This window comes from Malania oleifera, chromosome 12 (assembly GCF_029873635.1).
Source record: "Malania oleifera isolate guangnan ecotype guangnan chromosome 12, ASM2987363v1, whole genome shotgun sequence".
Lineage (NCBI taxonomy): Eukaryota > Viridiplantae > Streptophyta > Magnoliopsida > Santalales > Ximeniaceae > Malania > Malania oleifera.
In genome coordinates this window covers 45,216,870-45,235,026 of record NC_080428.1, presented here as the reverse complement: position 1 = coordinate 45,235,026, position 18,157 = coordinate 45,216,870, and the positions used below count along the sequence as shown (strand labels likewise).

Below are 18,157 nucleotides of genomic sequence, written 5' to 3'. Positions count from 1 at the left end.
CTTTTCTATGTTTTCATCGAGTTTTTGTTTTGTAGGTATTTGTCTTCAGTTTGCAAGTATCTTGTTTTTTGTTTGTATTTGTTTGTTTTGAAATTCTTTTGGCCATGTTTAGTTTGTTTTCATTGGTTAAATGATTCAGGTTTTGTTAGGCTTGTTGTGGTTTTGGTGTCTGGGCTAGTTTTGTTAGTTATTTGTAAATCCCTTGTGGCTTATTTTTAACCATGGTTTTCCTCCGCCATGAGTGATGGCTATTAAGAAAGTTTGGGTTTTTGTAAAAAAAAATTAAAAAAAAATAAACAAAATAAAATGGGAAATGTACAAACAATGATAGAGTTTTAGGGATGGGAAGGGTGGCCTTTTACCTTTTGGGATATTTGTGGAATTTCTATTTTTATGAATACATAATGAAAGATAATTTTGGTATTTAAATTTTTATCGCTTTGAGAACCATAAAAATTTCCCCTTTATACTCTTATAAGTACTTTAATTTAATTAGAATATACATATATACATATACATATATACATACATACATACATATATATATATATATATACATATATATGCTTTGGTATATATTTTTCAATTTTGGGGCATTATAAATTTATAGCTGAACATTAAAGTTTATGTTTCAGCTTTTTATGACTGAAATTCATAAACCTCTTGAATTTTTATTTAGTAAAAAAAATAAGTATAATTACCTTCATTGGTAGGCTTCATGTAGAATTTTCTTCAAGATTGATATAGCCAAGATTAATATGGCATATTAATCACAAACCAAAATTAAGAAACCTTCATTATTCTCCAATATAAATATCCATAAATTAAATTATAACCTCCTATCATCAAAATAAGTGACCCATAAATACTACATTTAATATAGGCATTCCCCCCCCCCCAAAAAAAATATGTACTATAAATGGGACACTTTGGGAAGAGGCTAAGAATCTCATTGGATCTTATTCTCATATATGCTTACTGTTGGAATAATCTTATCCTCCCACACTCCCTAATTTAGGTATAATTGGAATCCCCCAGAGTACACCTCGGGTCCTCCAGGTTCCAAGCCTCTCTTATTTATTAACAAAAGTTGGTACCGTTTATGGGAAATTGAGAAGATTCTTATCTTTAACCATGGTCACGTTGTTTAACTCCAAATCAAAGCTTGTTTTTAGGGATAAATCGCCCCAATCTAGACAATTCATCGCAAAGTGTGCCTCTAAACGAATTCTTAACTTTTCAAAAGGGGGTGGAAGATATGTTTACCATGATCCTACGACAAAAAAATGATCATATGATCCAGAGGCCACATAAGTAGAAACAACATCTAAAGGAAAGGTGACAATGTCATAGCAGGCAGCTATGAATGTATCAGACCCTATAAAAATAAAAAATAAAAAAAGAAAAGAAAAAGATGCTCACTTGATGAGCACAGCTCATGAGGTAGCAAAAGATGAGCACGACTCACCAAAAATGGTCCATCTGATGAGCACAGTTCATAAGGCAATAAGAAGTGAGCACGACTCACCAAAAATGACACATCTGATGAGTACCACTCATGAGGCTTAAAGATGTCCACCTGATGAGCATAGCTCATAAGGCAACAAGAAGCGAGCACGGCTCACCAAAAATGGTCCATCTATTAAGCACTGCTCATGAGACCTAAAGATGCTCGGTTAATGAGCACAGTTCATGAAGCAATAAGAAGTGAGCACAACTCACCAAAAATGACCCATCTGATAAGCACCGCTTATAAGGCCCAAGGATGCCCATTTGATGAATACAACTCATGAGGCAACAAAAAGTGAGCATGACTCACCAAAAAACGAATTGAATTTGGTCGAATGAGCCTAAACACATCAAAATGAGTCCAAGTCATCCAAATGGTTAAAATGTAGCCAAAATTGTCCACATGGGTTAGATATCTCAAAGTATTCTCAAGTTGAGAAAATATGATCAAAAAATAAAGAGTAAAAGGGAGGGGTGTAATTAATATAGCCAAGATTAATAGGGCATACTAATTAGAGATTAAAATTAAGAAACCACCATTTCAATATAAATATTCATAAATTAAAGTATAACTTCCTACCATCAAAATAAATGACTCATAAATACTCAATTTAATATAGGCATGCCTCCACTACTATAAAAGGGGGCACTCTAGGAAGACGTGGAGAATCTCATTTGATCTTATTCTCATTTATTCAAACTGTTGAAATTATCTTATCCTCCCGACTTAAGCATTGAAGCAATCCCCCTAAGTACACCCAAAATCCTCCAATCCTCTCTTGTTTAATTACTTGCAAGTGGCCACGGTCAAAGATGAGCTCATGTTCTCTAGCCAATTTTTGGTAACAACAAAGATAATTTCATATGTCTTGATTTTTGACAATGTAAAAAGTTACTCCGTCTAATTATACTAGCATACCTCCACACACATTATAAGAATGGGTCCAATCAAATTATTAGCATGTATGTTAAGAGAGAATTATGAGCATTTTCGAGAGATAGAAATGAGTTGAGTCAAATTAAACTTTGCCTCATTCAAACTTGTTCATTAAATTTATCATGCTCAAACTCGAGCTAAGTTTAGACCAAACTTTAATCTACTAGCTCAATTTTGTTTATTATGCAGATGAACATGCTCACGAGCCCTCATTGGGTTGAGTTTATCGAGATGCTTGCTAGTAGTTTGATTCTTTTGAAAGAATTTGCTAGGAAAAAAGGTTAAAAAGGACTCTAACTAATACTATGTTAGTTTTTTTTTGCCTCACAAAGTTAGTCTATTGGTATTAAGCATCAAATTTATCACTAAATTAAGGTTATGGAATTTGAATTAAAATAATCCTATGTACAAATAGTTCATACATTTTAGCCTCTTACAATTTATGAATTCAATCTTGTTAAACTAACTCAAATGGTTCTAATTCAAATGCATTAAACAAATTCAAATCGATCATATAATCAAACCGCTCATGAGTCAAAACGAGTCAAGTCCATTCATGTTTAGACTCGACTCATTTAATAAATAAGTCAAAAATTGAATTTCAACATCACTCATTTACATAATGAATGAGTTCTTATCGAATCGAGCTTTCGAGCCACTAACGACTTAATTCGTTTGCAGCCTTAATTTTAGAATAGTAACCCCCCAATATTGGTTTAACTTTGGATTTAAATTTTACATGTTCTTACCACCTAAGGTTTCTACTTCCTAACCATATTGAGTTTGTGCGCAGAACGGTGCAAGGAAATGAAAATAAAGTATGGAAAGCTCAATTTGATTAAGAATCTAGCTTCTTACACTATATTTCGAGCGATAACCAAAACTAAATTCGAAGTTTTTTGAAACCCGGAAAATAATAATAGTTTCTTGAGAGCCGAAAAATAATGTTTCTCAAACTCCATAGAGGAACCCAGTTGGATGAATCTGATTTCCGGTCAATTGACAACTAAGAGAATGCCTTTCGGATTGATTCACATTGAGAAAAGAATATTTTATTTAAATTATTGTTTCTGAAACCTGATTTGAACTAAGGTAGATTTTGTAAACAAACTACAGAAAATACAAACTGTATCTCAAACCAACCCTAGCCTCCACATGAACAAGAGTCCAAAAGAAACCTCAGGATAAACCTCCACAACCACACAACAGAACATGAAAAGAGCAATGCTGTTACTCTTTCTGAAACAAGCTTGGCCTTTAAAACAGCAACCCAATCTACACGCCGTTCATTGGCACACACTGGCAGGAACAACATAAAAATTATTCTTTACATCCTCTTTTGAAAACAAACCAATAAACCAGGCTTAATTATGACAGCGTATACACCGCAGTTCCAACATATACAACTGGCAATACACGAAAATTTCAGCAGCATATCACAGTAAACATGACTGAATCTCTTGGAATTTATTCACCACAGCTACAGCTGCAGCTACACGGGAATCCATTTTGCTTTCTGTGATAACCATATCTGCAGAAATCCATCATGGCATGTCCCCTGGAACAGCACTCTGAGAGCGACTATTGCCAGTAGAACCCTCCCTTGGCTTCGTTCTTGGAATAAGCATAGGCGTACAGCAGAGTAGGGTAAATATCAAACCCATTGTGAAGTATGTCATGCCAATCCATATAAATATTGTACTCTTCCAATTCCACAGAATTCTTTTGAGCAGAGGAAGATCTGACTCCAGCAACAGTGATGCAGCATACATTTCTGGGATGCCAGCACCAGGGCGGTACTCCGCCCGTTGTTCAAGCATCACCCTCACGCAGGCTGTCGGAACATTCCCTTCAGTGAAATCTCTGATTTTGAGATTCATAGTATGGGACTCTGATAGGTAGCCAGCAAGAAGAGGAACAACCTTCAGTGAAGTCAACAAAAGGCGGATCGGCTCACTTCTGAATGGCAACATGCATGGATGTCTTGAAGAGGCTAGGACAACACCGTTAGCTGATAAGCAGTCCACCCTGACCTTTACCCGAATAAACAAATACAACAGATGAGTGTCAATGTCTTTCATTACGAGGCATTGAGATGTAAGGTATAGAAAAGAATAGAACTACAATGAACACAAATTTCAGTCATAGCTATCCACAACAAAATTAAACAGGATCAAAAAGAAAAAAATATAATATACCACTAAAAATAAAATAAAAACAAAAGGCAAAAGACATTGACCTCTTCTGAGATTTGGCAAAAAGAAAGAGTGATCTCCTCTGAGGTTTCAAAAATTCCCCAAGGACCACCCATGAGGTTTCGAGAATTCTAAGGACCTCCCCAGAGATTTGCCAAAAGCACACAAACCTCCCCTTGTGTTTTGCAAAAAGACAAATCTTCTGAAGGGAGGTTTGTGTCTTTTTTACAAATCTTAGGATCTTTTGAGGGGAGGTTTGTGTCTTTTTGGCAAACCTCTGGGGAAGTCTATGCCATTTTTGAAACCTCAAGGGAGGTCAATGGAATTTTTGAAACCTCAGAGGGGGTCCCTGCCTTTTGTTAAAACCTCAGGGAGGCAAAGTGTCTTTTGTCCTAAAAAATAAAACAGCTAGGGTTTGTGATTCTCTATCAAAATTGTGGAACCCTCCAATTCCAGGCTTGTGACATTGAAACATTGTCAAGTTATGCTTAAAACTAGTTAACAATAACAATGAGAATTTGGCAATAACGAATTTTAAGTTCTGGAAAAATTCAACTAGCAGATATGAGAAAATGATGATGTTTTTTCCTCGGTTGCCAAAGAAATATATTAAGAACAATGAGAGAAATTACAGGCGAGATCTTCAGAACAAGAAATGAAAAAACGAAAGAATCAAAATCAAAAACTAACAATCTGTAAATAAGAAAACCCCTCTTTAAGCCCTTCCCATCATAATTAACAAGAACTCCGTAACTATGCTAATTCACAGTCCTTTGTTAACTTTCCTTTTATCACCATCCAAAACGAACTTCGGATCAGCCAACCACAATCCTATCTCGTCCACTAAAATTTGAGCATCTACATCCTTCACATTAACCTCCTTGAAATATCCCCAAGAACTTCAAAATAGTCAGTGTCCTAATTCATCCACAATAAGCCACAATCAGAGGCAAAATCACTGTCATACTCACTGTCACTATCCAAAATATCTTCCCAATTCTTCTCCTTATCAATATGATTTTTTCTTTCTTTCTCCAAGACTGCCTTAGGGCAGTTAATATTTTTCAATAAAAAATTCCATGTAGAATCTCTTCTTAAGAATTTGCAGCCCTGTTGGTTTGAGTTCATTCGATTAATTAAGAAAACATCCCTTCTTACCTGGCCCCTTTGAACGACACCTCTAGACCTTCATATTCTCAGCCTTATTATTTCCTTTGCCATCCTTGCTGTCCCCAGATTTACAAACCACCTTGAACGCAAGTCACTACCAATCTGCTTCTCACCTTGACCTCCAGCACTGAAGCTTCTGGCCCACCTGGAATACCAAAAACCTCTTTCCTTTCCACCCAAGCAATAACTCCAAAAATTTTTTTACCTTTGTTGTAGGAATTGCCATCCAATATCTCGCACTTCCAACAAGAAAGCTTCAAAAACCCCTATGCAATCTTACAAGAAACTATGAAACCCCATAGAGAACCAATTAGCAGCAACTGGAGACAACTTCACCCACCTATTACACATCCAGTTGTGTTCAAGAATGAAAAGAGTGAAAAGCTCACCCACTTCATCCAATCTCAGATGAAGGCCTTCCCTTTGATCTGGATTGAACATTTGCAGCCCCTTGATTCATCTCCTACCGCAGCCATTGGCATGTTGCGAGAGAGACGAGAAGAATAAGGGAGGTTTCATATCTCAACAAGAAGAAAAAAGCATCAGGAGTCCATGGTAGTACCAATGTCCCATTAAAAAAAAAAAATATCCCTGCGAATAGATAGGTTCAAACCCACTTAGCCACCTGACAATGGAGAAATGCAACAAGATAACGTTTGATCTAGCCCTTTGATGTAAATGAATACAGAGATTTGATAGCTTACAAAGAAAAATATGTTTTCATAATTAAAAGAAAATAAAAATACAACATTTTTTATTAATTCACAACATGGAATTAACAAGGAATCACTACTCCAAAATTTGACCAGGAGAATGTATATTTTCCATCCTATTCTATATAGGATGGAATAACACAAGCTTTTGCAGGAGTAACTTTCTTGTAAGTCATTATATTGCTATACAATTTTTATTTCATTTTCACTTTATTTTATCCTATTCCTAGGAATAAGCATTCTGCAAACTAAACATGATCTATATTTTTTATATAAGTGGGATACTAGTAAATCACTACAAAAGTGAAGAATTTCTCTTAAGACTCTCCTTTCTCTAGAACCATATAATATGATGTCCCACTATGCAATAGAATATTGCAGCTTGCAAAAACGTAATGCTTTCTGTTAATGGTTATTTTGGTCATTTAGCATTATTAGCATGTGCTAGTGTTACGTTAGTATGTTTGAGTTAGCAAAGGTATTATAGTCATTGGAATGTACTTGACATGAACAAGGAAGAGACCTATCATTGAGATAAGATCTTCCATTTTGCCCAATTATTCAACATGATATCAGAGCAAGATCTGACGTAAACCCTAATTGCATAACCACTGCCAAACCAAACCCTAAACATCACAATCCCATGCAAACCGGCTGCTGTAGAAGGATCATCAGCATCACCAAAGACCAGATGCAGGTTCAGGAGTTGCTGAAAAACACTGCAGTCACCAAAAAATCCTGAATGTAGCTGTCCTCTTCAAAATCTCAAGGGGGTGTTTGGTTTGCAGCATAAAAGAAATTCCCATGGAATGACATTCCCACGAGTCTGATTCTTGGAACTAGGATGCCTACTTCATGGGAATATTTTTATTTGGTTCACATTGTAAGATTTTAGGAATGTACACAAGATTCCTATGCCAATGTTTGATTTAACACATTCCTGGAAGGTATTCTAAAAAGATGATTATTATACTGTTGACATGTGTGTAACAAATATATGAAGAACAGCTGTATTTTCAACACAAAAACCTACTAAGAATTCGTGTTTCAACAATTATGAATTTAAAACATTTGACACTTAATAATAGATTAAAAAAAATATTTGAGGACAATATAGTTTCTAAATATTAACTATTAATAATATTACTTTTACTTAATAAATTAACAAATGTCAATTAACATAAAATTAACACTTTCAATAATTTACTATTTTTAATATGATAATATACTGTGATTATATTATATTATAGGAGCATGTCTAGAAGCCAACATAGTGAGACAATTTAATCCAAAGAGTAGGATTCCCATGGGAATGGGATTCCCTTGAAACTTACCCGCGGAGGGACACTCAAATAGGATGCCCATGTTCCATGGGAATCCTTACCTTCTTAGGAATGTGAACATGCCACCATGTCATCTTACCATGCTCAAACAAATGGGGAATGAGATGCCATAGGCACCACATTCTTAAAACTCTTGAAAGATGTCACGAACCAAACATCTCCAAATAGATACATCATATTTTGCAAAACCAACCATATAACATGCCATAGAACCTGCCAATCTGCTAGCTAGCAAAATTTCACAGCCAGAGGATCCCCCACGCCCTAGCTGAAAGCTGGTAGCTCCCACTACACACGCCAATGCATGAAAACGTTTTTTAGCAGCCATTTTGTTTTGATTTCCACTTGAATGTCTTGAATCCTCCCCTACACCATAATATCAAGTTTTTTGTCATGTTTTTGTCCAAATATATCACTTTTTTTAGTTGATCATGAGCAGCATTTCGGGAATGATTGTTTGGAATGCCCAAAGTTGTTATCAATGATTATTGAGTTCATTGAGGCCTGAAATAGTGATATTTGACATGTTTGTCATTCGGTTTTATCTTGTTTGTCATGTGCTTGTGGTCTGCTCCAGTTGTTGAAAGTTGTGCATTGGGATGGAGTCCATGAATTCCAAAAGGATGTGCACATTTCTGATTTTTTGCTTTATTGAGGTTGTGTGTTGGGATGGAGTCTGAAAATCCCAAATGTTTCCCTTGTCAATCACTTGTTTGAATAAACTACGTACTATAACTGCCTCAAAGGATGAGTATTCAAAGTTCTACTGTATCAGGCATCCCAACAAGCATCACATCATATTGCATCTTTTGCCTCAAAAGGTAATCCTATAATCTGTATGTCATTCGGTATCTTTCTCACTAGTCCTTGGGTCACTCTAGTGCCATTGACCATATGACAAGTGTAACCAACTTCTTTTTTGCCTTCCAGTATTCTTAAAATCTTCCTCAAGTTACCATTGCTAATGGGTCCACTACTATAGTTAAGAGGATAGGAACAACAAATCCTACTCCCTCCATCTCTCTCTCTTCTACTTTGTGCATTCCCAAACCCCCTTTGAATCTTATTTATGTTACTAAGATTATAAAGTCACTAAATTGTTCCATAACCTTCTTTCCTGCTTCTGTAGTTATTTAGGATTTGAAGACAACGAAAGCAATTGGCACAGGATGTGAAGCTTGTGGACCGTACTACTTTGAGTCACTTACTCCTCCCATTGCCTTCACATTGCCTACACAGTTGCTGCTACGCCATTTCAAATCTATTGTCACCTTTGTCATCCATCCTTGGACTAGTTGAAACCGCTAGTTCCTAGTTTGAGTTTTGTATCTAATCTTGAGTGCGAGTATTGTCAATTGGGAAAACATCATCGATTCACCATGCTCCCTTTGCTTCTCAAGTCAACAAATGGGCAGCTAGTCCTTTAATGTTAGTCCATTCCAATACTTGGGGTTTTGGTCATGTTACGTTCAAAGTTGAGGTTTCAATACTTTGTTACATTTGCTGACAACTACTCCAAGATGACTTCATTGCATTTAATGAAAGATCATTATGAGTTAACAAATATTTGTTGTGCATTCTATTATCAAATAAGGACATAGTTTGATATGCCAATCAGAATACTTCGTAGCAATAATGCTAAGTACCTAAAAACCCAATTCATTACCCTACATGACTTAACTCTAGTATGATCCATCAATCTTGTCTCCAAACTCTACAATAATATGGAGTTGCAAAGCATAAAAATAGACACACTCTTGAAATCACTAGGAACCTCTTCTATCAAACATGGTCTTAAATTTCCAAGAAATTGTCAAAATTTTCATTGAAATTTCCAATTTCTGTCACCCTCAAAATCAAAATGGCAGTCGATTTCCATCTTGCATAATTTCCATCGAAATCCCAACGAATCATTCAAAATTTATCAAAATCTCAAAATTTCAGTGAAACTTGTTAAAATTTTAAATATGCAAAGAAATTTCTATGAAATTCAAATAAGAGATTTAGGAGTGAAATGAAAATTTTCTCTTAATTTATTTTATTTATTTTTATTGAAACAAAAGATTATTACAAGTGCTGTTGAAATTATATGAAAAAACAACCTTATTTAACCATTCATGTCTAAATTATCATTATTTATACAATAAATAATATTTAAATGATTTATGAATTTCATTTGTATTAACTGAATATGTTTAAATACATTTGATACACATACAATATTACAACTTTTCCACCTCATAGACAACATAGATGCATTTAATTTGTAATATATTTGTCCTAAAACTTACATTATATGTATGTTAACCATTTCTAAAGTTTCACAAAGAATTTTGCTTTATTACTAACTTCTGTTATTTTTTCAAATCAAAATTGAAATTTACATTGAAATCGTTCCATAGAAATTTCCGTACTTTTAGAGCTTTGTAATTTGATTCGAAATTGAAATTTAAGACCTTGGTATCAAATGAATGTCTCCAAAGTTTTTTGGAGTGATGTCATGTTCACTTATTGCTCTCTCATCCACAAAATATCATCCTCTATCCTTAGAGTTTAAATCCCATATTTAGCGATCTTCCTTAAGGCTCCTTTTTGTTTCCACTTACTTGATATTCATTTGCATCTTTTATCAATCAGTCAAGTCCAAGAACGGACAAGTTGGATCCTCGTGCTAGCAAATGTACTTTTTCTAGGCTATTTATATACTTAGAAGGGATATCAATAATATAGCACTATTTTACAACAATTTTGTCTCTGTTGATGTCGCCTTTTCGATTCCATGCCATATATTCTAAGTCCTTGAGTTTTGTTATCCTGGGTGAGTCTCTTCCTTTGCCTAGCCTTCTAGATCCTAACATATTATCTATGTTCGGTCTCCTACATCTTCGTCTTATTTGATTCCTTCACATCACTTGGATCATCCATATTTTAGGCATACACACAGCGACTCAAGGGACGAGAGCCTCCTCTAGCGTCTAGAGCCTCCTATAGTTGTTTGGAAAGGAAAATGCACTTGTACCCAACACAAACTCTAATTTTGTCTATTGTAATTTTTTGTCACGTCATATTACTATTTTGTTAGTACTCTATCTTCTCTTCCAAAAATACTTTCTGAAGGCCTATCCCATTCTAGGTGGAGGACTAAGTAGTTGGAGAGATGCGTGCACTTCATGATAATCATAATTGGGATTTGGTACCTCTTCCTCCTGATAAGTTGTCACTAAGTGCACAATGTGAAAGTTAATCCAACTAGTTCCATAGGTCATTTGAAGACCCGACTTGTTGCAAAAAGATACTCAGGTGTATGGCTTGAATTATTTGAACACATTCTCTTAGGTCACCAAACTTGCCTCAATACGTTTGTTCATCTCCTTAGCCACTACTTATCATTAGCCACTACATCAATTAGATGTGAATACTTTTTCCCTACATGGTAATCTTCAAAAGGCCATCTATATGGAGCAACCTTGTTGCTCAGGGGGAGTCGAGCTTAGTGTGTTGGCTCAAGATATCATTATATGGTTTAAAGTAGTCCCCTAGAGCTTGGTTTAGTCAATTCAATGCTATAGTACTTTAGTTTAGCATCCAACGATGTGCAGTAGATCACTTTGTATTTTATCGTCATACACTTATACTCCATCTGATAGGATTCCATTTATGATGTATGTGGATGATATTGTGCTTATTGGTGAATTAGATCAAGGTATCTAGGGCCTAAAACATTTCCAACAGGCTAAATTTTAGACCGAAAATTTGGGACCATTGGAGTACTATTTGGATATAAAAATACTGAGATCTCGTGTAGGAATTGTCTTGTCACAAAGGAAGTACGTTTTTTATCTTCCAGATGAAACTGAGCTGTCAGGATCCAAACCTATTGACACACCCATGGATCCCAACAATATGTTAGTGTAAAATATATGTGATTTGTGGCTCAACCTAGAACAATACTAGAGACTTGCTGGAAAGTTGGATTACCTCACAATCAATTGACCATATATATCTTTCGCAACAAGTGTTGTGAGTCAATGTCTTGATTCTTTAAGAACAAGTCACTAAGATGCAATAGTTTGCATCTTGTGATATCTCAAAAGTACACCTAGGAGAGGTCTCTTATATTAAGATCAAGGTTACACTAATATTCAAGGATATACAAATGCAAATTGGGCCGAATCACCTTTCGGCAAAAGATCCAAAATCGACTATTGTATCTTTGTTAGGGGTAATTTGGTTACTTGGAAGAGTAACAAACAAACTGTGGTGGCTAGATTAAGTGTTGAGTTAGAGCATAGGGTCATGGCTCACACTATGTGTGAACTTTTTTGGTGGAGAAACATGTTGGAAGAATTGGGTTTTCACATTCATGGTATATGGAGTTGATGTGTGATAACCAAGTTGCTATTCATATTGCCTCCAACCCAATCTTCCATGAGTAGACAAAACACATTGAAGTTGATTGCACTTTGTTCGAGAGAAACTTGGGCAGAAGTTCATTACAACCACTCATGTGAAGTTTTAATTTGCAGCATGCTGATTTATTCACTAAATCCTTGCGTTGTGCTGCTCATCTTAAATTCATTTGTAACATGTTCGGAGCATATATCTATGTTCCAGCTTAAGGGGCAGTCTTAAAGGTTATTTTGTTCATTTAGCATTATTAGTGTGTCTTACTGTTATGTTAGAAAGTGTGAGTTAGTAAGGATATTATGGTCATGTACTTGGCATATATTATAAATAGAGGGAGGGGCCTATCATTAAGATAAGCTGATGAGGTCTTCCATTTTACCCATTATTCAACACTTTCTGCAGTCACATATAACACTAACTTTTAACATCCCCACGCACTAGTGATGGAATTTTCGGATAACAAAAAAATTAATAATCCTCCACAAACAACAGGACTAAATAAACTACACATATGCAAAATTATGATCCCACTTAGGGAATCACCTTATATTAGTTCTCCACATGTTCATATAGAAGAGAAATTAATACCTTGTAAACAGATTTATTTATGACCTGTCAATATAACATTCCCACCTATATCGTCCTCTAAAGACAAGTTAAATAATCATCCATATTCTTGAAATCACAAAAAACAATAGTCTCACTCGTGCCAACTCCAATACCTTTCATCATACTCTCATTTTAACACCACAAGCAATAATGTTCTTAGCACCTCAACTCCAAACCCCATCCCCCACCTGCACCTTAGACCCGCTTTGCCCATTTCTTTGCCTATAGCCCCTTCAACTTGAATCAAATCATTCAATCTTGCTTGCCTTTGTTGCAAACAATCAAAAACACCCTTCTACAAGGATCTTTAATAATAAAAGAGGAGAAAAGGAAACCTTTTAACAAGATTTCTTAATCTTGTACATCCATACATGGAAATTCAAGCTATGAATTCTTAATCCAATGGATTTGGTTGAAGTTTGATTATTCATTTGTGAAAATTCTCAGGAATCACATAGCATAAATACAAAGTTCTATGTGAAAAGGAAGAATACAAAAACACCAACCTCTAGAGATAGGTGATGCCACTTCCTGCTTCTCCTAACTTCATAAAGAGCCAATAATTTATGATTTTATATCCTAGTTTCATTTTAGTTTTTTTACCCCTATACCCTGAAAAAGGTAAATCATGAAAGAAATTCACCATTTTTAACCAAAGTTTCTCCGTCTTGGGATTATTTTTGTCATTTTCAAAATAGGCCTTCTGCATAAATTTTTTGACTTTTGTGGCATAAAAAGGAGCAACATAGCTATATGAAAACAACATATAATCTCACGAGTGCAACTCTCAATAATTGAAACATAAAACAAGTGGACTAGAACTAAATTTAGCAAATAGTTCACCCCTCCACTAGAGCAATGCCCCCAAAGAGAAACGAGCACCAAACTCAACCACCAAAACAATAACCTTAATGCCCAAGAGATCCAACTTCCTTGCCAATGCCACTTAGCATATAAAATTATGCAAGAAACAATCCTCAAGAAGAAGACTCCAGATTTATTTTTTTTTTTTTTTTGCATGTCCAAGTCCAAGCAACAGGACAGCCACATGGCTCCTCATTGGTCATGAGATTTAAGGTATAGAAAACATATTTTTTATCTCCACAATTTTAATTCAGTTATCATTTTTTTTTTCCCCATTTAAGGTAATTAAAGGAGCATATCTTCAAGAATCTCGGGTATTATTACTTAGAATGTAAGATTTTAGGATATTATCAGTTAGAAAACTAGTGTTTATTCTATACAGGTTTTCTAAATTTGTTTCCTTATCTTCCAAGCATTGTAAGCCTATAAAAAAATTGAATTGAGAATTAAGTTGTCAGATGATCTTGCATCAAAATTTCCCCAACACTAACCGCCACACACTTCCTCCAAAGCAACCATGATAATTAAATTTAAATTTAACATAAAGGCGGACGACCCAATATCTGTTAGCAAATCGTCTTCAAAATACTAATGATAAGAGACATTGAACTCTACTCACTCAAAGGAGATGGAGAGCAAAACAATGCAAGCTTATGACAATAAGAATTCTTCCAAATGAAAGCAGCATCATAAACCTCATCCTGAATCTCACATCCATCTCTTTCTTAACGAGCCACAAAATTATAGTATCTCTCACTAGTCTAATGTCATTATGTCAAATTTTCCATCCAAAATTAATAAATAGACCAATTAAAATTACAAGATGACTGGCACATATTACATGCATGCATATTATTACGCAAGATTTGTTAGTCACAAAAACAACACGACATCTGCAGTAGCTCCTCATAACCCACCCACCGACAACAACACTTCTCCAATAATATCCCCACAACCCAACAGGAATCTTGCAATTAACTGCTTGATCTTTTTCTTAAATTATCACATTGACCACCCCTTTCCCCATAACCCCATTGTCTCCATCCTAGGAAGAATTTTAAAAAATAAACAAAAGATAATCTGCAACAAAAACAAAAGAGCAACAAACAATTACAAGAATTGTGGCTGCTCTTGGAACCAAGCAAACCAAGAAGATAACAAACGCAACTTGAAGGCATTCTGCAGTCAAATCCTCAAATTGTATGCAGGAGCAGATGAACCCTAAGATCACTGCCATCATTGCTGCAGTTCAGTGGTATCTCCCAAATCACCTTGCATAGTAGACAGCCACAGCTACAGCAATCTCAACCTAACATGTTACAATTCACCCCTCCCCACATGCCCTTCCCTCCCATCTCACCCAAACACAGGTATCCACACACAAACACACACAAGGCATTTGTGTAAGGGAAACAAATATAGACAACAAAAACAGGCCAATAGAAAAGAAACATGGATCAACATGACCAAGCAAGCCAAACCCACTCCAGATCCACCACCATACCCAAGATGTCACTCAAAGAACCAACCAGCCTCACTTTTAAATATAAGTATAGATATTATTATTTGCAATCTTCCTTCTGATGTATGAGCTGATTAAATATAGTGGAAGGGGCATTGTTAAAATTTTAATAAGAGAGGCATCTAGCTTGATTAATGGTGGGTTATGACATTTATATTGTGGTTTAACTACTAGCCAACTGCATCCAACAAATCCAACTTCCTTGTCTACCACACTTGGGTGATGAACTAGAAGAGTCGCAAAAACAAGGACAATTTAGACAATAAACATGTTGATTTTAAGCATACATAAGTCCCAACCAGAAGGAAACCAAATCCTTGTCGCACATCTCCTCATAGGTCAAGCCAGGTACAGCACATCCTTAATCTGCTCCAAATAAATTATAAAATGTCTCTGGCTTATAATCACCACATTTCCGCTAAGAACAAGCATGATTTAAATTCTATTCTTCATATTGGAGAAACCGGCTAATGAATTGTCAACAGGTTGTGCTAAGAGGAATGGGAATCTTTATTAACCCAAAAGAGATTGAGATCAAAACAGAATATAATGTTACTATTCCACACAAAAGCAGTGTCAAATCTCTCTTTTTTCTTGTTTTTTATGCCCCCCACAGAAATACGTATCTGTTCATTACACTAATTTTATATCGTGTTCTAGTCATCTTTATCATAAACTCTTAAAGCTTTTAGTATTCCTTCAAATTTCATTAACTGAAGCTTTATTGTTAGTGAACAACACCCATTGGGATATCTCATTCTAATTCCTACGTTAACCCAGTAAATTCTCCAACTGCTAGAAAAAGACAGGGCACAATGCCAAATCTTGACATAAGCTTTTGTGCAACGTGAGTCTCCCACACAATTATCATATCAATGTTTTTGATTGAACGACTTTACACTCTATGATGCACTATCCAAGCAGCCATCAGATCATCTCTCTAGGACCATATTGCTCTCTATAAGCTGAATGAAAGATCTTACTTCTTTTTGCTAAACCTCACCACCAGTTGTCTAAGGAAGAAAATATGCTTGAAGATCAATCTTATCAGCATAAAAGCAAAATAATATATAATACACTCCAAGAAAAAGCTATAAAATCTGTGCTCGGAAATCAAGGATCTGGTCATTGAAGCAGTTGCTGGGAAGTGTAACAATTGAAGTTTTGTTATGGCTGGTTTAGTGGAGGATTATGACTTTATGGTGGGCACTGAGAACCGTGCATTGCAAGAATGAAGGAAAACACAAACAACATTATCATTTGAATCTCAAAATAAAAGGTAGAAAAAGTCAAAAACCAATTAAACACTAGCGTAAAAGAAGAGTAAATAATCCAAAGATGCACCTGGAAAATACCAAGATTTCTGTTGTAGTCGGACTCAGGTAATGTCAGTGAAACAGTGGCCTGAAATTTCTGATGAGGATGTATAACCCGCATCTCGCCCCCCTTCCCAAATTCAATTTCGTCCTTACAATTCACACCACAAGAGACGCTAGGACACAATGTGATTGGAACAAATGCAACCGGACTATCCATGGTGTAATCAAAATACAATGTCTCCTTTCTCTGAAGCGGCTCCTCTACCAAGAACCGCATGGTTAACCCGCTCATTAAAAACGATGACACCAGCAAACCAATCAAAATTATACAAACATATGCCGACCAAAATAGTCCCCAGCTGAATCGCAGCGTCAGCTTCAGAAATGATCCGTACTCTTTTGCCCATTTGTATAAAACAGAACGAACAATCTTAAAAGCAACACCCAATATTCTCGTCAACTTGCCGACCAAATACTCTCTTCCCCGCCTCGTTGTTCCAAACGGATCCACGATGAATGCAAAAGAATAATACAGAGACGATACAGGAAATGTGAAAAGGGTAACAAAGAGATTAAACTGAAACCCAATGAATTTTGTTACCAGTCCAGCTATAGAAACAAGAAAACTTGATGAATGCCCCTCAACTTCCACGAGCGAATCCACCGAAATAGAGTCATCAACGGGGTCCTTATTCACGGAAGCACTTGTTGACTTCTCGTCATTTCTCTCACCAACGCTACCACTTGAGGCAAATTGGACACGAGCCGGCTCAGGTTCTTGAATTGTTTTCTCATTTTCCCTCGATTTACGGTAAAGTTTATACCTTCTCTCTGCAGATGCTATCACGGTTCCAAGAATTCGATCAACTTCCGAACTCGAGGGATATTCAGCTTGGATGTTCGAGTCTTTCAGATCCTTGTCGGGTATTACGTGGCCTACGGGCTGCGAAAACGATTGCCGGCGCCGGAGTCCCGTTACATTGGTGAATTCCGTCGGCTGCTCGGGTTTGAAGGGTTCATCTTCGAGCTGAGAAACTGTCGATTCAGTTGATTCGAGACTGCTGGTAGAATCATCGGAGGGGAACTCGTCAAGAGCGTCGACGAAAACGTCGACGTCTTCCGGTTTCGGCTTAAGTTCGTCCATTGGAGAGCACCAAAGATTAGGGTTTCATCAGGACGAAATCGGAAGCTCCCGGAGAGGAGAGCTGCGGTTCCGTCTGGTTGGGAACAAGTGGACAAAGAAGAGGGAAACAGAAAAACAAAAACAAAAAAACAAAAACAAAAACAAAAACAAAAACAAAAAACAAAAAACAAAAAACAAAAAACAAAATTACGAAAGGCTGGACATCACGGGCAAGTCACGTGATACATGTGGCAAAAGGAGAGACGAGGAGAGAGATATGTAGGTCTACGTGTTCTATTTCTTCCGTCTCGCCGCACGAACGTGCCAGACTGCCAGGGCCTGTCTCTGCAAAGTGTAAATTTTGTGTTTCCAGGTAATAAAAAAATAGATCATAAAATATGTTTGTTTATATTGTGACTTTTTTTATTTTGTTTCTTAATTTTTAA

At 36.0% G+C, this 18,157-nt stretch overlaps 1 protein-coding gene across 1 annotated transcript; it reads right to left on the bottom strand.

Moving 5' to 3' along the window:
• Positions 1–3,659: 3,659 nt before the first annotated feature.
• LOC131144851 (seipin-2-like) lies at positions 3,660–17,885 on the bottom strand. Its single transcript, XM_058093757.1, has 2 exons — positions 16,614–17,885; positions 3,660–4,479 (listed from the first exon to the last, which is right to left on the bottom strand). The coding sequence occupies exons 1-2, from the start codon at positions 17,730–17,732 to the stop codon at positions 3,991–3,993; spliced, it is 1,608 nt and encodes a 535-aa protein (XP_057949740.1). The 5' UTR covers positions 17,733–17,885; the 3' UTR covers positions 3,660–3,990.
• Positions 17,886–18,157: the final 272 nt, after the last annotated feature.